Source organism: Coenobita brevimanus, chromosome 86 (genome assembly GCF_032717465.1).
Source record: "Coenobita brevimanus isolate Jiangsu-jjx chromosome 86, ASM3271746v2, whole genome shotgun sequence".
Taxonomy (NCBI): domain Eukaryota; kingdom Metazoa; phylum Arthropoda; class Malacostraca; order Decapoda; family Coenobitidae; genus Coenobita; species Coenobita brevimanus.
In genome coordinates this window covers 28,704,662-28,725,763 of record NC_137039.1, presented here as the reverse complement: position 1 = coordinate 28,725,763, position 21,102 = coordinate 28,704,662, and the positions used below count along the sequence as shown (strand labels likewise).

The 21,102-nt window shown below is 39.1% G+C and overlaps 1 protein-coding gene across 1 annotated transcript; it reads right to left on the bottom strand.

The window, feature by feature from the left end:
* Positions 1-6,330: 6,330 nt before the first annotated feature.
* On the bottom strand, positions 6,331-20,898 carry Dic1 (Dicarboxylate carrier 1). Its single transcript, XM_080280650.1, has 7 exons — positions 20,809-20,898; positions 17,902-18,057; positions 11,370-11,539; positions 10,161-10,368; positions 7,659-7,739; positions 7,114-7,170; positions 6,331-6,625 (listed from the first exon to the last, which is right to left on the bottom strand). The coding sequence occupies exons 1-7, from the start codon at positions 20,896-20,898 to the stop codon at positions 6,527-6,529; spliced, it is 861 nt and encodes a 286-aa protein (XP_080136776.1). The 3' UTR covers positions 6,331-6,526.
* Between the last annotated feature and the right edge of the window lie 204 nt (positions 20,899-21,102).

Genomic DNA, 21,102 nt, shown 5'->3' with positions numbered 1-21,102 from the left:
TCTCTCCCTCTCCATGTCTGGGCTGCCACATCCTTTAATACAACATATATAAAATACAAAGGAATGCTAAGGCATAAAATATACAAAAATAAAATTGAACAAGAGGTATTTAGAAGCCTCCTATGCCACCTAGAAAACCAGCTCAAAAATTCACAAAATGGTAAAGGCTTGATGAGACATGTGTGTGGCAACTATGCCCAATTTTGGTGACCCCACTGTAAGTAAACTATAGAAAACAATATAGAACATAAAACAAAACACAACCAATGTGCAGAATAGGGAGCTCTCACTGTACACCTTCTGCCTTAACTTGGCCATGTTTTTGCCCTTTTCCTTTTTGTTTCACGATGTTCAGGGGCAGAAAGACAATACTATGGCTCTACTTCCTTTCCATAGCACTTTTTGTGACTGGCACCATATTCTTCTGTTAATCCCTTCCTACAGCTATGACTGAGAGATGATAATTTTAGGTAAAGTAAGAAAAAAAAATTATATATAATATCTCTTCTTTAGTAGTTCATTTCTGTCTGTGGTGTGTCGATATTCCCTTGTATATTACTGATGCACTGTATTTTGATATGGTGCTGGAGAGGGACACTTTCATGTGATGGCACTGATATGATGGTGGGGCTGTCCAGTTATACAAACATCACTCAATCCCCACTCCATCCTCCAAAAGAGGGATGGGGGATTGCAGAAAAAGGACAACTTCAAACTGCAGTCTACCAAGTTCACATTCAGATGCCTCAGGTTCCACCTACTACTGTACTTCTACTACTACTACCACCAGTACTATAATGACATATACTTATAGAATGTAAACTAAATTGCTACAGATGAGATGCTAGGAAGCTTCCTTTATCAATGAGAATACGAACCCAGAACACTCTAGCACACCTAGAACACTTTGCATGGACAGATCCAGGGGTGGTGCAAACCCTGATGCCAGGCTGGTACACCTGTTTTTTTTACACTGAGATTACTGTTAACTTTATATAACACTGCATAAGTTCCTGGCTACTGTACAGTAAAAGTCCTTTAATCTAACCACCAATAATCCAAATATCCCAATACTCTGAATGTTTCGAGGTGGTGCCGAAATCCTGCTAGCAAGCTGGGATGATGGTCATATCCATTTTATACCTGAGCCCAGTCTGACGCTCTTCTAATATTTCCACTCGATTTTCGGACCAAAAAGTGACTACAGTACAACAAAGCAGCAATGGTTCCCACACTTAATAGTCGTGACGGGAAGAAAACCAATAAACAAAAGCATGTGACACAATAAGTGATAAACTCAAGGTCTGACCCCCCTCCAGCCAGAAGAACCTTCCCACTTTCCCCCCCTCCCTGCTCTCCCTCCCTCCTACCCTGACGTGCACTCAAGTTTTTTCTTTCTTATTACTTATTCACCCCAAAATATTTGGATTAGTGGATCTGTTTTTATACCGTTAGAAAACTGAGGCTCTGTAGAATTAGAAGAAAGAAAAATGAAAGTAATATTGCATAAAGTAAAATAGTTGTGATGAGTATAAGTTGAAAGAGCACATAAAAATGTTTATCCCATTGTTTTTCTAAGCGTTCTTTGGTCACGTTCTCAATTTTCCCAAGAATGAAAATAGCATCATCGACCTGGAAAGTGTTAACGATCATGTATATTTTTCTGATGTTTTCAGAGGTCCCTCCCAATAGTCTGAATTCGGATTATTGGACTTTACTATGTTTATTACTCCCATACACATAAAATACACTCCCTTCCTGGTTCACAAACTAGATACCATATGCATGTTCATAGATTCTCATTCTCAGTTCAATATATATATACATAAACACATACATACAAATAACACCATGCTTCATCTTATGCAATCCCCATATTGAGGTTGCCAGGGTACAGCTGATGATTGGACTGGAAGCCAAAACCAGCAAATTACTTCACAACAGTTGTTGAAAATTGTTAAAAGAAAAAAGAAATCCGATACATGTAATAAGATCTGTAACAATGTGAGAGTCTCAGCTGGACTCATGATGCTCTTTACTTGTGGCTGAGTTTCCTGTCTGAAAGTGATGATTGTATGGATATTATTAAAAATATACTAAAATATGAAACTTTACTTAGCTGGTCGAGATGAAAAGGGGGTACTCAACACCAATTACTTTGGAGAGAGATATGGCAACTTTGAATCTATCTACCCATCTATCATCCAAACCTCTTTGCCCCATGGAGCTTACTGACCCAAGGCTAGGTTACTCAGTCCTGGTATTTAAGGCAAGGATGACCACTCGTTTTTCCCCTGAGTGGCATTATATGGGCAATAAACCCTAACCCCAAATGTAAGTCTTAGGGTTACATTCAGTTGGAGTCCCTAAGCCCACTAAACCACCAGGCACCTATTATAGGAGCAACACCTTAAAAATAATCCTAGCTCTGTCCATTGATACGCTGAGTTTTGTACATTTAAGATTCATTTTATGTACATTCATGAATAAAAATCCGTTGATACTTCTCTGTCAGCTGTGGCGATGAAATGTGTTACATGAACTCTTTTTATGCAACAGCAATATGAAGCACACAACAAAAGAGTATGAGAAAGAGCAATACTCTCTACTGTTTGGTGAGGAATAAGAAATATGTGAGACAGGACACAATGCTGGCAGAGGATTATCAGTTAACTTTTGAAATGGCTGTACCCCAACTGTGGTTCAGTGAAGGCCTCAAATTGTTTATACAGCCCAGGGGTGGGATTCTGAACTTTAAAGTGGAATAATACCCTTGTCTACGACTGTACAACTATATTACAGGAGTCTACTATTGTGTTTATTCTAACCTGAAAAAAATTCCTAACCCTCTTCGACTCAGTTGATGGCTAAGTGCTGTCAGACTCGAAGGCTGATTTAACTACTAACCAAGGAGACTCATCCCTACATCAAAAGAAACGTTCATTGAATTCATGCAACCATATTTCATTATTTAAGTTGTGGGCATATCCCAGTTCCATTAGGTGAGAACAAACTAACTATAGTTAGTCTACTTGTCATTGTGCACTGCAATTTACCTGTAACTGAAAGTTTTTTCACATGATCTGGAAGCACAAGTCAGTGAATTATCTGAGGTAGCTGAATTCGTAGTAGCTCAATTCACAGTACCTGAATTCACATAAGCTCTATTATTATCATTATTACAGGTATTATACATACATACATACATCATCTAATCCTATGTTGCCCCATGAGGAGCGTAGGAGCCCGGGGCTAGGCAAGTTGGCCCTGACATGTAAGATGAGAATGACCAACCTCACACATCCCTGAGTGGCATTATATGAGCAATAAACCCCAACCACCCCTTGGATAAAAACTAACACAGGCTCAATCCAGTTGGAGCACCTTAATTACCCACTAACCCACCAGGTGTCATAGTTTGGCTATATGGTTATCAATCAGCATAGTAAATGGTTTCCTGGTGTACAAGAAACCATTTGGTTGTCACTCAGTGTAGAGTCACCCATAGACAGAAGGAAAAGGAAAGAAAGACAGAAGAGGAAGGAAGGAAGGAAAGGAGGAAAGGGCAGCCACCTGAGGGCAGCACTACATTGAATGAGTGGATGGTGAACACTGCCACCTACCACTTACAGGTATTATTATTATCATTATTACTGTTATTATTACTCGTGATAAGTAAGGGCATTCACCATCCACTCACTAGATGCAGGGCTGCTCTCAGGTTACTGTCCTTTCCTTTCTTCCTTCCATCCTTCCTCTTCTGTCTTTCTTTCCATTTTTCTTTCCTCTTCTTTCTGTCTATGGGTGACTCTAAACTGAGAGACAAGCCAAGTGGTTTTCTGTACACCAGGAAACCATTTACTACACTGAGTGATAACCATATAACCAAATTCTTTCCTCTTCCTTCTGTCTACGGGTGACTCTATGAGAGACAAGCCAAATGGTTTCCTGTACACCAGGAAACCATTTACTACGCTGAGCGATAACCATATCCCATTGGATCCCAGGGTGCCTGGGTGAGGCACTGTGCCGGGAGGGTACTAGGCGTACCACCCTCCGCCTAGCAGCTCATAGTCGCAAAGCTCATAGGTTCCTGCCCGGGGGTTCCCTACTTTGCGAACTTTTGAAAACTCCCAGTTCTGTCCTGCATTGAGGACACAGGGCTCCAATGGGATATAACCAAATTATGGCACCTGGTGGTTTAGTGGGTAGGCTAATTAAGGCACTCCAACTGAACTAAGCCTATGTAGATTTATCTCCAAGGGGTGGTTGGAGATTATTGCTCAAGTAATGCCACTCAGGAATGTGTGAGGCTGGTCACTCTCATCTTAAATGTCAGGACCAACTAGCCTAGCCCAGGGCTCCTACGCTCCTCATGGGGCAACGCAGGATTAGATGATGATGATGATGATGATGGTGATGATGATTATGATGATGATGAAGATATTATTATTATTATTACTACTATTATGTTCTACTGCTACCACAAGATGATTTTACCCAGCTTAGAAAAGGACCCTTGTGGAAAAGGGATTGAACAGCCACATATTTCCCACAAGGAATCATACAGGTGGTCTCCTATTTACATAGGTTCATTTGACAAAAATCTTATGTAACCTCTAAAAATTACATATAAAAATACCTTTCTGTGTTTCTACAGATATTTCTGTGTTTCTCTACACTTTACATCAAAACTGCTATCTAGTGTTTTTTTCAAGTTCAAGTATGCAAGGAGGGGAGGGATGCTGGAGTATCTTAGGTGTCTTAGCACCATCTTTTAATTTTTGTTCAAAGCCATTTTACATAAATGAAGATGTTTTATGAGGGTCCATAATTTTGGTGGCATTAGGAGCTTTGTAGCTTCTACTTCCTTACTGATTTATTATTCTTACCACATCTTTATATTCTTTCATATTTGTTATTATTATCGTTTAAACTCCTTCCATCTGATGACTTTTTTTGTTTTTTCTGCTGCTGACTCTTGCCTTCTCCAGGCAATTTTACTTGTTTGGAGATATTTCTAGTGCTGAAGGGCATGATGAAGGCTAAATCTAACCTCTCCTGTTTGAAAAGTTCCTACTAAATAAAACAGACAGCAAGAATACAGTAAAAAAATAAATAAATAAGAAGAAGAATCAGATTCAAAGAGTTAATATTGATACACCTTGTATCTATGACACAGGAAAGAATACCAAGGTGCAACAGGGAAAATAAATCACTGAGAAAGAGGTGCTATAACAGTGCCACAAACTCTCCAAAACTACATACAACCCATGGTGCCCTGAGAAACCTAGCCATTACCTAAACAGGTGACTAAATGTATGGTGGTAGCAATATAACAACCATACACTGGAGACTTGATTGCCTGACAAGGAAAGCACCAATACATGTTGTGACACTTGCCTCAAAGAATCATGCTAAATGATATGGGAGGCTTCATAGCACCTCTTCTTCAGTGATTTATTCTGAAAATTACATTTTAACATCCTGTATGCTCCTCACATGGGTTTAATATTGACAGAGTTTGAATCAATAACATATGAGAGGATAATGAGGTGTAATGAACAGAATAAATCACTTAGGAAGGGGTGTTAAAAAATCTCCAAACCTACTCAGAATATGATCCCAAGTCAAAGGGAAGGAGAGGGACACAGGATGTATTAGTTGGCGAGGAAGAGGATATCATGAGAAGGAATAAGTGCTGAGGCTTAACACGTGTGGGCAGTATTTTGATGATGATTCAATAGTAGGGAACTTCTTATACGAAAGGACCAGGGAAATGATGGACGTCTGTACTCTGAGTGACATTCGAGGTTCTTACCAACTCTTCCTTAACAATTTGTTTTGCATATTACATCTTAACATTCTCTTGTCTGTTAATTACATTGCTTAAAATCAACATGGTGCTGGGGAGGGATGCCCTCATGTGGTGACACTAATATAATTGGGAAATGGAGTTGGCCAGTTGTAAAAACATCCCTCAATTCCCTCCCTGCTATCTGCATGAAGGAGGATGGGCAACTTTAGCCTGCAGTCCACTGGGTTCACATTCAAATGAACCCAAAGGCCACAACTACTACTTCTACCAATATCAACATAATCTAGATCATTAACACACAAGAGGACTCTGTGGTGTAATGTGCAAAATAAATCATCTTAACATTCTCTCATTTGTTATTTATATCAGTTTAATATCAACAGTTTGCAATAATAACACATAAGAGGATACTAATGTGCAATGTGCAAAATGAATCACTAAAGTGGAGGTGTTAAGAAATCTCCAAAGCCACTTGGAATACAACCCTGAGCCCCTATATAAATTATGTGGATATATATATATAAAAATAAAGACACGAAATAAACAATACAACCATAAATATTGGAAATTTGTGAAGCAATGAACAAGCTGCACCTCAAAGAATTCGTTATCATCATCATTTTCCTTATCACTGATGGCAGCTGATGATGGTTCCATGGAGACAGGAGTGACTGTGTGATGGTGTCTACAATCATTTCCCTTACCATATCAATGTTTTAATGTGCCAAAGTTCTTTCTAAGCTGCTCAAACATTATGAAGGTGAGGATGGTGTGGGGGCCAAGCCGAACAAAAGCTGGTACATAGCCCTGAAAACAAAGGAAAAACATCATCAGCATCCAATACCATCCTCCCATATTTAATGGCTTCAAAAGATTTATAGCTGATTTGTTTTCATCTGATGGAACTGGGCACTCTCACAACTTGAATACAAACTTGTGATTGCTCCTCTTGTATAGCTCATTGCCACTGCTCTCACTCTTGACCTGTGTCCTTCCAACAAAGTCTAAGCTGTACTTCCATATGTTAGAGTGGAGATCACATACTTTTGTAAAAGGATATCACCTTCATCAACAGCAGCAGTACCATCATCATCATCCAAATCTCTTTTCCATTTAAAGATGGGGTGAGGTAGGGTATGCAGAACATGAAAAGAATTGATAGTGGGAGAACAAGCCAATTAAATGGGCCACAGTTTCATTCACTCACCATTCAAGCCCCCAGAATCCTGAATCCACCTCACAGGCATAAACATTTACCCTCAAGCACTTCACATTATGGTACCATATCATCTCACCTTGAAGAATCCTAGGGGTCCCATTCTGGCAGTGTAGGTAATGATGTGCCACAGACCCTGCAAGGACACAAAGGGAATCAGAAACATAACCTAGAGCAAACTGTCATCACACTAAATTGACTAAAATCAACTCAAATGACACCATGCATCCTCTTATGGAATCCCCATTTGAGGTTGGCCATGGAATAGTTAATGTTTACTACAGACTGGAAACTAAACCAATTACCAAACCCAGCTACATGTATTTCTTTCCTAACAGTTGCTGCAAGATGCACTTTAAACGAACAAATTTTTTCCTCTGGTGATGCTTTGAAGCACTGAATTTTTTTAAAGACAATCACAAACATGTACAGTAATTAAAATATGACTATGGGGACCCTTTCAAAGAAAAAGTGGCATTCATTATTCATGGAAATTCAGTATCTGAGGGTGTCTTTTCCCACATACCCACAAACAGTGAGGGACAACTACACCAAGACTACAATATGGGACCTGCTGGGCTGTAGTGATTAATTTTGTTAAACAACCAACTGGCTTTGACTCACCCTAAACTCTCCTGGCTTGGCGTTCATGGCGCGGGTCTTGATCACGTCCACCGGCTGAGTCATAGTGGTGGCGATGGCACCCTGAAAATAGGGCGAATCTAAATTACATTACCTATTTGCTGTGACTAGTAATTTATCCTAAAAATAAGGCACTGATAGATGGAAGCCTTTACCTGGTCATACAACAAGAAGGCTGGTCATATAGCAAGAAGGCTCTGTCAGGTGAAAACAAACTGACTATATATACGGCAGTGTCTTCATACAACACAAGATAGGTTATGTAGAACCTTCTGCTAAATCAAATTCATGCTACAATGTGACATATTTACAAGTAAAGTTGGGGGTTAGGTTCTGGGAGCCCTATATTTTTCTTTAAAAATAAATTTAAATACTTCATTACAAATATATCTGCCTTAAGACACCTGTGAGAGTATGTTTACATACGATCTCGCTGACTGGACATATCAGTGCATCCTAATCTAACCTAACTGATAAGCTTTGCCCCCAATACACCCTATAATTTTAACCACCAAGGATTGCCACGAAGGCTAACCTTGAAAGCCCACAATACTAACCAGGAAAAAATTTCTAACCTAATCACCAAGTGAAAAATCACCACTCAGCATCATGCATATTTTGCCAAGAATTACTTTTGGTGCACTGTCATTAAAAGAATGCAGTGTGAAACTGTTTTTGAAAGTATCATTAGTCATCAACAATAAAGGAAAAAAATATACTGAAATCATCAACATGGACTGATTGCAAACAACTTCTCTGATAAACACAAATGCAGTAATCCTGAATAATAAACGAGTCACCCATGCAGTATAATCTGTACTGAACTCACATATTCTTACCTAACTTCTTACATCAACCCATACTTTTCACATACCGTAAGAGACAAATTTGCTTGCTCCAAGTCAATCAGTTCATAACAAAGATCGGTCACAAAGCCCTTTTCACACTCGCTGCATTAAATATGAAAACATAAATTTTACTGCTCTCTCATCATTAACACTTTTAGTTTTATATGACTTTCCACAAAGAAACTATCTACTCGATTATATATCTGAATATTACTCTCATTGTAGTAGGTGGGCGTGCTCACCATCCACTCACTCGATGTAGCGCTGCTCTCAGGTGTCTGCCCTTTCCTCTCCTCCATTCTCCTTTCCTTCCATCCTCTTCTGTCTTTCTTTCCTTCATTCTTTCCTCTTTCTTCTGCCTGTGGGTGACTCTACACTGAGTGACAAGTCAAATGGTTTCCCGTACACCAGGAAACCATTTACTACGCAGAGTGGTAACCATATGACCAAATTTTGGAGCCTGGTGGTTTAGTGGATAATTATGGCACTCCAATCGGATTGAGCCAGTGAAGGTTTATATGCAATGGGTGGTTGGGGTTTATTGCTCACATAATGCCACTCAGGGATGAGTGAGGCTGGTCACTCTCATCTTAAATGTCAGGTCCAACTTGCCTAGCCCTGGGCTCCTACGCTCCTCATGGGGCAAAGTAGGATTGGATGATGGATGGATGGATGTTCCTCTCGTTCGCATTTAAGCTCTCACACCACACGCCACTTCATCCAACAATTTTACTATTTACTTGGGAATAAATGCTTTTCTTATGTGGACGCTCACCATCCACTCACTCGATGTAGTGCTGCTCTTGGGTACCCACCCCATCCTCTCTTCCTTCCTTCTTTCCATCCTTCCTCTTCCGTCTCTCTTTCCTTCATTCTTTCCTCTTCCTTCTGTCTATGGGTGACTCTACACTGAATGACAAGCCAAATGGTTTCCTGAACACCAGGAAACCATTTACTGAGCTGGGTGGTAACCATATAACCAAATTATGGTACCTGGTGGTTTAGTGAACATTAAGGTGCTCCAATCGGATTAAGCCGGTGCAGGTTTATATCCAAGGGATGGTTGGGGTTTACTGTTCATGTAATGCCACTCAGGGATGAGTGAGGCTGGTCACTCTCACCTTTAATGCCAGGAACAACTTGCCTAGCCCTGGGCTGCTACACTCCTCATGGCGAAACACTGGATTAGATGATGAATGATGAATGACTGTTCTTAACACTTTCAGGGTGCTTAAGTATAACTAAAGTTAGTTTGGAACCATGTGCTCAGAGTTCTCATATGAGTGAAGAAATAAATAAATAAATGCTCCTACACACAACACATCAACACAAGAACTGAGGCAGGCAGCTGTAGGTATGGGACATGGGTCATGTGGGTGAGCTCAGGTCAAGGAACTCTACCAGTGACTGACAAAAGCACAACACACGAGCTGTAAACAAACATAGGCATCTGGAAACCCAATACATTAACACACTCACTTCCTACTCAGTTTCTCCCATGCAACTGAGTTATGTTACTGAATAATTAAGGGAGAAATTAAAAGCTTGTGTTATTGTAAGATAATGTCTTCCTATTGTCTTAAATTGTGACTCTACTGTAGACAATGAAGTCACAGGACAAATAAAGGTAACTCACTGCAGCCAGAGAGCAAGTAAAATGGCATGTCAGATTGTCCTGGAAGTAAGGCGTTGATAGGAGGAAGCCCTTGATTTGGTCATAGAAGGACAGTTGTCCAATGGTCATGAGGATGGCCCTGAAGGTGGCGGTAGAGGCGCCTCGGAACAGCCTGGGCACCCCCTCCTCACGTAACACACGAATTACACCATCCGCTGCATGCCGGTAGCTAAGAAACACCTTTACCATTATTATCATATATATCATTATCATTCTTCTTCTTATTATTATTATTATTATCATTGTTATTATTAGTGGTTGGTGGGGGTGCTCACCATCCACTCACTTGATGTAGTGCTGCTCTCAGATGCCTGCCCCTTCCTCTCTTCCTTACTTCCTCGTCTGCCTTTCTTTCCTTCAGTCTTTCCTCTTCCTACTGCATATGGGTGACTCTATACTGAGTGACAGGCCAAATGGTTTCCTGTACACCAAGAAACCATTTACTGCAATGGGTGGTAACCATATAACCAAATCATGGTGCCTGGTGGTTTAGTGGGTAATTAAGGCGCTACAATTGGACTGAGCCTATGTAGGTTTATATCCAAGGGGTGGTTGGGGTTTATTCCTCACATAGTGCCACTCAGGGATGAGTGAGGCTTGTCACTCTCATCTTAAAAGTCAGGACCAACTTGCCTAGCCCCAGGATGCTACGCTCCTTATGGGGAAATGTTGGACTGGATGATGGATGGATGGATGTTATTATTATTATTAAGTTTTCCTTACACATCATACAAATGATTTAATCAGTGTGAGGTAAATACCCTTACTTTTAAATTTGTACAGCATATTTTGTTTTTGTCCTTTTCCTATTAAGCAGTAAGTCAGAATAACATTTTATATGTCTTTGTGTTGATTTAAGCCAACAGTGACCAAATAAAGGTGAAAAAATGGGTTTGCTTTTGGCAGCTCCCTACAAGTTAAGTTTTCCCCATAAGATATTGCAATCACATGTCGAGAATTTACAACAGACTGAAGACGAGATGGAGGGACAGGGTGGAGAGATACAGTATATGAGAGAGGGTGGTGTGAGCTGGAGAGGGGGCTGCCTGATTGTGAAGGACAAGGTGACATGAAGACAATCTGTTTATGGCCACCCTTTATGGGATTAAAGCATCTGGCTATAAATAGACAAATACATATGGTAAGGATTTCTGGGTACACATTACATACTTTCGCTTCTGGTCAGCTGGGAGCTTGATGTCATTCTGCATTCGCACATTGATCATGTCGCCAGGGGTACCTACAAAGCCACCGCATGCCCCAGCAAATCCAGCCACAAGCACACGCTTGTAGAATGGCATTGGACCAGATGAGTCAGACATCATTTGCTGTTTCACTACCTGAGAAAAGCAAGTTGTTTTACTGTCAAGTTCACATGAGATAAAAAATATACTGTGATACTTATGAAACATTTGCATTCCTTATTATAAGTAATCCTATTTACATCCTTTTTCTCTAAAAATTAAGTGATAAGTACTGTATATTTAAGTACAAATGCCTATTAAGGTACCATTGCTGCCTATGTTGATTTCTGAGTCCCCTCAAAAAAAAAAAAAAAATTTACAAGAACAAGTATACTGTAGGCAGAAAGTTGATACAGAATTAATCTCTTACATATAACAAGGACTGCCTCCTGTATGTACATAATATTTCTGAAACACCACACTACAAGGTGATGGCCTCAACTTGGTAATGACTCTTGCAAAATTTCTGTTAAAAAAGTGCTATACCATAAATACAGTGACAGCACTCTTTTCAGTAATACTTAAATACCTGTACAGATGACATTTTTCAAACTGCATTACTGCTTTCATGAATCAGTTTTTCAAGACAGCAATGCAAACTACAGTACAATACTATACTTTCTTACATTTGTAAATCAATTTTCAAAACTGTAAACCAAACTATTATTCTACACACAACCAATATGACTCTTTTAAAGTTACTCCTCCCTTAACATATATATATATATATATATATATATATATATATATATATATATATATATATATATATATATATATATATATTCAAATTTAAGCACATTGACTCACTAATTATTTTGAAGTTAATATATATATATATATATATATATATATATATATATATATATATATATATATATATATATATATATATATATATATATATATATATATATATATATATATATATATATATATATATATATATATATATATATATATATATATATATATATATATATATTCAAATTTAAGCACATTGACTCACTAATTATTTTGAAGTTAATATTCTCTAATCTTTTTATTAACAAAAACAAACTTGGACTTAATAACTGTTTTCAAATTACTCCTCTATGTATGATTTTTTGGCATAATGAAAATAAAATCTGAGACTACAGTACTGTGCAAAACTGTGCAAGTCAATGTGCAATCCATTAGTATAGGTTTTGGACTAACGTGCACAGTCCTCAGTTCACATTCTAGGTGGCATGGAAAGTTTCACAGCACCACACCCTTAGCGATATACTTTCCATATTATACCTTAACATTCTCCTGCATGTTATTTACGTTGTTTTAATATCCACACAGTCTGCACCAATTATATACATGAGGATACTTAGATAATCAAGCAGAATATCACTAGGGAAGAGGTGTCTGAAACAGCATCTCTTTATAAGTGATTTACTTTGCATATTATACACTAACATTCCCTTGAACTGCATGTTATTTTTTGTTTTAATACTGATGTAGTGTAGTTTGCATCAGTAAAATACGAGAGGATACTGAAGTGTAATGTGCAAAATAAATTACTATGAGATGCAACAACAACCCAAAGCCATTTAGAATACAACCCCTAATTTCAATATGAACAACACAGACGGAATCACTTGATAACCAGACTAAGGACACCAAATCACCACAGGCATATTAAGCTTCCAACACAATACAAATCACACGTACACATAAACCCCCAATTAACAAGTACCTGTAACCTATATACATTGACCTTAACTTGGTAGAAACTTTCATCTTTTTGCAACTTATTTTCCATACCTGTATGATACAGCTTTAAAGTATATCCTTTCCACAGAACTTCTCTCTGACCAGTATCATATTCTAGCATTAAGCTACTGTTACAACTCTGCATTCAAGATCGAGAGAGAGCAATTTCTGGCCAAGCTGATGTGGTCAGAATATATGGGGAGGTGGTGGTGGAGTGGTTAGAGAAGTTTGCTGTTGTCTGAAAGTACACGAGTTTGATTTTTTTTTTTTTTTTTTTTTTTTTACAGGAGATGAACGGCAGAGGGAAAAACATACTAAATAAAAATATATATATGCTGGGGCACGGAAGAGCACGATTATTTTAATTTCATTATAACAGACTTCCTTGATCTTCCATGAACCTCACCAACATGTCATAAAAACTCACCCACTAATACCATCACACCAGTCCTGAGTGGGGCAATCCTAGAATTCTAAAATGCATCCCAACTGCTAACTGGGGGATACTGTACCTGCATCATAAGAACTTTACCATCAATCACTAGAGTCTGTTCACTTTAACTTGACAGAGTTTTCATCCTTTTATGTCTTACTTATTGCACCTCACTAGTAGAATATGGCAATACTAAAACTTTATACCCTTTACATAGCACTTCTTTGTGACTACTGTCATATTTTAGTGCTAATCTCTTCTATACTGCTTCCACAAAGCTTTTTTATCTTGAATATCATTTTCTGGTGTTAATCTCTTGTTCCAGTTCAGCATTCAAGATGGTGAGATTGCATTTTTACACCAAGTTAAAGTGGACAGAGTACAGTATAATCATTCCAAGATAAAATTCCATAACGGGGAGGAGAAAACGACCGAAGAGTTTTGTGCAGTGAGGCCAGCCAGTGTCACTAACTATGGTGAAGATGGGGAAGGTGTTGCTGCTCAGGGAATGCCATGCAACAACAAAACCATATGCAAATTGTGGGAGTGGCCCAGTTCTGTCTGGTGAAATAAACTGACTACAGAACACAGGTCTAGGAGGCAGAATGCAGAGGGTAAAAAGGTAAAGCATAATAAAAAAAAAAAACGGTAAAGCCAGGTAAGCTATAATTAGGGAAGGGTAAAGCAGAAACACCTGACTACCACTGAGGTTATGAATGCTGACCGCCTCTTCCTTCCGCTTTAGGCTGGAAAAGATAACAAATTAACCCCTGGCCGTAAATCTGCTGAACTGGGCAGTCAAGGTTATTCTGCTGACGTTTTTTCTAAATTAACTTCACCTAACTAGCCTTGTATATCTAAATTAACTCAGAAGACTGAACCTAACTTATATACCCTAACTAACTTATGTCTACCAAAACTAACCAAATAAATCTAATCTAATATACCCTACCTAATCTTCCTTAACCTAATTAACCTTGCCTACCTTAACTAACCTAAGAGATCTAACCCAAGTACTGTACTGTACTATATTCTACTAACTGAAATTAACCTAGTCTACCTAACATAACCTACCAGACCTAACCTACTATGTACCCTAACTAACCTTACTGAACTTAATCGAAGGGAGTGACTGTCTAAAACTGCAATACCCTGTACAGCTCTACTACCCCCTCACCAGTATTACCATATTCATGTACATATTAACCCTGCTCAACCTAACAAATGTATTATTTAATTTATTCCTGCTATCCTGAAGTGCTGCAGAGGGGGACAGGGTGGGAACTGTGGGGTGTTTACATGGCAGGCAGAGCAGCCAACCAGCCATATCAGTGCTGCCACATGAAGGCATACCTCTTAGGCACCATGGCCTAACAAGAATGAAAAAAATACAGCATTGGATTGAAGGGGTTAAGATTTTTTTTTTTTTTTTAGTACTTTTTTTCATTCATCAACTAACCCAGTGCCACCCCATGAGGAGCACAGGAGCCTAGGGCTAGGCAAGTTGGTACTGACAATTAAGATGAGAGTGATCAGCCTCATTCATCCCTGAGTGGCATTACATGAGCAATAAACCCCAATCACCCCTTGGATATAAACCTGCACGGGCTCAATCCAACTGGAGCGCCAAAATTACCACTAAACCACCAGGTGCCATAATTTGGTTATATGGTTACCATCCTGCATAGTAAATGGTTTCCTGGTGTACAGGAAACCATTTGGCTTGTCACTCCGTGTAGTGTCACCTGTAGACAGAAGGAAGAGGAAAGAATGAAGGAAAGAAAGAAGAGGATGGAAGGAAAGAAAGAAGGGAGGAAAGGGCAGGCACCTGAAAGCAGCACTACATCAAGTGAGTGGATGGTGAATGCCCCCACCTACCACCTTGAAAATTAACTGTAATGCATGTGGTCTAATCTCACAAAGATCCCTAACTCCATTCAGTTCAGTTGAAGGCCAAGTGTAGTCAGACTGGAGGGTGGATTTAACTGGTAACCAAGGAGACTCATTCCTATCTTATTTAAGGCTCAACAAATATCATGCAACTACGACTTAGTCATCAAGTTGTGGAACTGACCCAGTTCTGTCAGGTGAAAACAAACTGAATATAGAATCTAGTGTCCTACATAACAGTATCATTCTGCTACAGCTCAGTCAGTGGTGTTAAGACTTGTTACAGTTCACTCCTACAGCTACAAAAAGTACTGCTTAGAAATGCCATACAGAATTTTATATATATACAGTATATATATATATATATATATATATATATATATATATATATATATATATATACAACCTGCAAAGCAATGGTATTGTTTAATATACAGTTAAGGGCAAGCTCACACATCTAACAAACAGGTTCCTAGCTAATAATATGTTTGTCAGACTGTCTGTCTGGCTACTTACCTCCTACCTACCTAGCTATCTATATATCTAACCACACCCAGATGCCTTAATCCTAGAGCAGGCAGCTGCCAACAATTCACTTCCATGAAACCCTGCCCTCTAACATCAGGCTACTCTCTCTCCAGCTCAAACGACTTTCAGTCACATACCTCTCAACTTATCTCTCTGCCTTACTGTCAGTCTCCCTCGTTCGCTCCACCTCACTCATACACATCCTCTATCTATCTGCCTATCTATCTAGTGCCAGATACCTTAATCCCATAAAGGTTGGCCAAAAACAAATCACCTCCATGTTGCCCTCTCCTGTGCCTTTTCACTGCCCTTCCCCCAGTTTATAACCACCCCTTTCAAATACCTCTCTACTCCATCCTGTCATCTCACCCTCAGTCTCCCCATCCTCTCCCTCCCTCCACATCACTCACAAACACACTCCTCATTATTCTCACACTCCCCATTCTCTCCACATGGCCAAACCACTTCAATGTATTTCTGCCAAAGCTTTCTATAACATCCACATCCACACCACATCACTCCTTTTTTTCTCATTTGTCAGTCTGTCTCTACATGTAACTCCACATGCTCCTCTCATATAACTCCTTTCCGCTGCTCTCACTCTACAGTAGACTTGCGCCCTTTCAACAAGGTGCAAGCTTTGCTTTCAAAAGTTAGGGTAGGGATCACAATACAGTCCTGTCATGCAGCAACTTTTTTACTTCCATACCCACTTCCGTATTTCTTATCACCACTTTCAATGAACCAGCAACCTTTCTTCCTTGTTGTACACTTTTGAGCATTCATCTTCCAAACCATCCTTACTCATTACACTACCCAAGTACTTAAATGCACCCACATTTTCCATTTTTGCACTATCCAGCCTCACTGTGTATTCAGTGACCCTCTTAATAAATCTCTAATTCTACATTCCACAATATACTACTCCAAAATATATGTACAATCAGGGAAAAATGTTCACTCCACCCCTCATCCTTCTCATTTTTATTTGCATAAGGTGAGAGATGTTTGGTATGCTTAGCTTCACAATGATGATTTTCTTGGTATGATGCATCAGGGAGGAAATGAAGGACATGACCTAAGTGTGAAGCTGATACAGTGGAACAGTAGGCAATTTTTTGTCCCTGATTATACAGATATTGGTCATTAAAAGTTATATCACTGCAAGCCGATGAATTAAAGCATGGTTTAGCTAGCACTGCTGATTATTCACAAGACAACTGCTATGAAGCCAAGATGAATTCTTTCTGTATTTCAACCTCACCACCCACTTAACCTATTGAATCCCTGTGATACCCTTTTTAGTTTATTCTTGCTGCTACCAAGTGATTTTATTCAACTTATGAATGTCCTCTAATACTGAAAAAATTTATTAAGGCTATATCTAATTCCTCCAGTTAAAAAACACTAACCTAGAGTCAATAAAAACACCTGAAGATGGCAAGAACAAATGGAAATATATTCCAGGTCTCAAATGGTTAGTTTCTGATGATTCACGACGCCTGAGATGAATGCTTTCAGTTGTTCTATCTTACCGTCAATGAGCTAAAGGCTTGTGTTTCACTGAACACAGATTCACTCTGCCATGCTAAAAAAAGAAAATATCAAAGCCTTCTTAAAATTATAACTCCCATTAACATCATATGTGGTAGGGTATGACTTTCACTAACCTTTTGTGTGGCAAAGTTAGGACACTCAACACCTTTTCACATGGCAAATGTATGACTTGCAAACTAATGACATATATGGTAGGGTATGACCTAATTTAACCTCACATGACAAAATAAGACAGCCACTAACTTCATACATGGCAAAGAATGATACCCATTAACCCCATATATGGTAAACTCTGAGGCCCACTAACCTCATATATAGCAAAGCGTGTTGTAGAGTATGTGATCTGCCTGAGAAGTGATGCTGAAAGCCCATTATACAGTGCAAGGAAGCCCTGATTGCGTACAATATGCACCGCCATCTGTCCACCTCCCATGGTTGCTACTTGCTGTGTCTGGAGATGTACCTGCAATTAATCAAGTAATTAATCAGTCAGTCAAATGGTACCATGTGCACTGTTACCCAAGTGGCCAGGGATGTTTTTTTCTGTTATTCTTGTCAGATTCTGACAGTTTATTCAGTTTAAGACAAACATTTTGAGCTGCATGGGTCTGATATAGCCTTGATAAACCCTCTCAGTGTGAAAGGCCAAATCATCTGGTTGCTGCCTGAGAAGTGATGCTGACAGCCCACTGTACAGTGCACAGAAGTCCTGACGGCATACAGTTTACACAACCGTCTGTCCACCACCTATGGTTGCTACTTGCTGTGTCTGAGATGTACCTGAACAACACATGGTTAATAAAACAGTACGAGCAAATCCTATTTTATCCCCTAACTGATGTGTGGTCCTTGGTGAGGATACCACAGTACATCACTATACAGCGACCATGGGTACTGGAGAGGGATGCCTCCATACAGTGGCACAGCTACAGTACTTGTATTGCTGAGTAGCTCTGCAGTGCAGACACACAAATGCCATTCAACTTCTTCCCTATCCCCCCAAACATGGATGGTGGACTGCTGGTGACGTGCAACTTCAGCCACTGTCATTTCAATATGTTTGGTCTGCACAACCATATTTTCAATCTGCATGCCATCACACTGTCCTTTACATAGAAACTGACACCATTTACACACACGCACACACACACACACACACACACACACACACACACACACACAGTGGAGAAACATGACTAGTGGAGTTCCCCAGTACTCTGTCTTAGTCCCAGTAATGTTTTTGATATATGTAAATGATTTGCCAGAGAATTTGAATAGTAACATGAATATGTTCGTGGACGATGCTAAAATCATGAAACATATTAAATGTACTCATAGTTGTAAAAAACTGCAAGGGGACTTGGACAAACTCCACAGCTGGAGCCAGACTTGGAAAATGGATTTCAATGCCAAGAAGTGTCATGTATTAGAAATGGGAATGAGTGAAAAAAGGCTGCACTGGATATACAAAATGGACAATGAGATAATTAGTAAAAGAAAAGACGAGAAAGACTTGGGAGTGATTATTCAGGATCACATGTCACCACAAAAGCACACAAACAAAATCAGTGGAGAAACTTATGGATTACTGACCAACAGGAGAGTGGCTTTTAATTATATGAATGAGGAAATGCTGAGGGAGTTGATAGCAACCATGATAAGACCAAAACCAGAGTATGTGGCTGTGGTATGGTCACCTCATTTGAAGATGCATACTGATAAAATAGAGAGGGTTCAACAGATGGCAATGAGGATGATACCATGCTTAGGGGAACTCGCCTACGAGGAAAGATTGGAAAAACTGAAGTTACCAACACTGTGCGAGAGAAGGGAAAGAGGTGACTTGATCACGATATATAGAAATGTAAGAGAATTGGAAAGGGTGGATAGAGGGCATCTTTTTGTGTTGGACGATAGAACAAGGGGTCATGACTTCAAGTTGAGGAAAAGTAGATGTCTTAATGATCTTAAAAGGTTCAGTTTCCCAAACACAAGCATAAGTACTTGGAATGACTTAGACAAAGAGGTGATGCAAGCAAAAAAACATTCACATGCCTAAAGCTAGACTAGCTAAATGTAGATATGGAGAAAAAGAAATACGAGCTTAGCTCAATTCCTGTATACTACAATAGGTAAATACAAATAAGTAAAATACACACACACACAAAATGCCAAAGTGTGAGATGACAGTGCTTCCAATCTCTTTAAAGCTAGAGACATATATTGCTATTGCCAGAATTATGAAAATGGGGAATTCTGTGCCTTTCAGTGCTAGTAATGGCTGGTTTGCTAAGTTATGTGCACATCACCAAGTAACATAATATTGCACATGCATGAAATAACAATACAGTAGCTACATCTCTCAGAGTCATTTTATTATGTCTAATGATCATTACTACAGTAAAAGTCCAATTCTTTGGCATCCAATTCCCCGGCAAATCTGACATTTCGGCAGTTTTGAGAAATAGTCCCATTTACGAAAATCTCTGATCGTTCGGCAGATTTCTTATTTTTTTCGTCCCCTCTACTGCTGGGGACTTCTTCTAGCAGTAGCAGACTCCAATCAACCCGTTCTATTGTACATATGTAAATAAGGAACCTACTACAAGTTTAGGTAAGTGCATGTGAACTTGTAGGCCTACTGTACCATTACATTTATATACAGTAAGTTCACTAATTTCTTTATTTTTCATATTCATGTATAGTACTGTATTCATTACAGTATTGTACAGTATCAAACACTATACAGTACTCTCTCCAAACACATTTGTAATGATATGAGTAATGATGATAGTGTTCACCGAAACATATAAGGTACTGAGTGGGTAGGGTTTTTGATAATTCGGCAATTTTGATTTTTCGGCACTTGCCTGATCCCACAGATGCCGAAAAATCGGACTTCTACTGTATGTCTTTAAGCAAAGGACTGTATATCATTCATAAATGTGAAGGAAAAAAAGATATAACAGAATGACATAGACTGACACACACACAGATAGACATATAGAAAGACAGACATATACAGATGCCTGTACTATAGATATACAGATAAAATAATAAATAGATGAATGGATGGATGGGCTTGATGTATATTGTACTGTATTGGTATAAAGTATATACTGTATTCATACACATAACCACAGTACATACATAAACACAGACTGACAGGCAGAGAGATATGAGTACAGACTGACAAAGAGACAGAAATTGTTACTTTAAGAAGATCCAAGGGGTGGGTGAAGCACGCAGCACCACAAGATGCAAGGCCACCAAAGTACCATTTTGCCTGCCGTTGTTGAGCCATCTTGTTTCCCACGCTTAAAAAGAAAAAGATGATCATCATGATCACTGCTGCTGCTGTTGCTATCATTGTCAGTTTTAGCATTATCATCACCATCACTGCCACTGTCATCACCATCATCATCATCATTGTCATAGTTGTCACTGTTACAGTATCTCCATCATCAATATTACCTGTTGCCATACTGTACTCAAGCCACTGCAAAGT

What these genes read in the sequence shown, in the direction of transcription:
- Dic1 (XM_080280650.1), bottom strand. Translation starts at nt 20,898, where the DNA reads ATGGCTCAACAACGGCAGGCAAAATGGTACTTTGGTGGCCTTGCATCT. An exon ending in ACCCCTTGGATCTTCTTAAA is followed by an intron (nt 18,058 to 20,808) that starts GTAACAATTTCT and finishes GATTAATTGCAG; the next exon opens with GTACATCTCCAGACACAGCA. An exon ending in CACGCTTTGCTATATATGAG is followed by an intron (nt 11,540 to 17,901) that starts GTTAGTGGGCCT and finishes TGCTTTTCTCAG; the next exon opens with GTAGTGAAACAGCAAATGAT.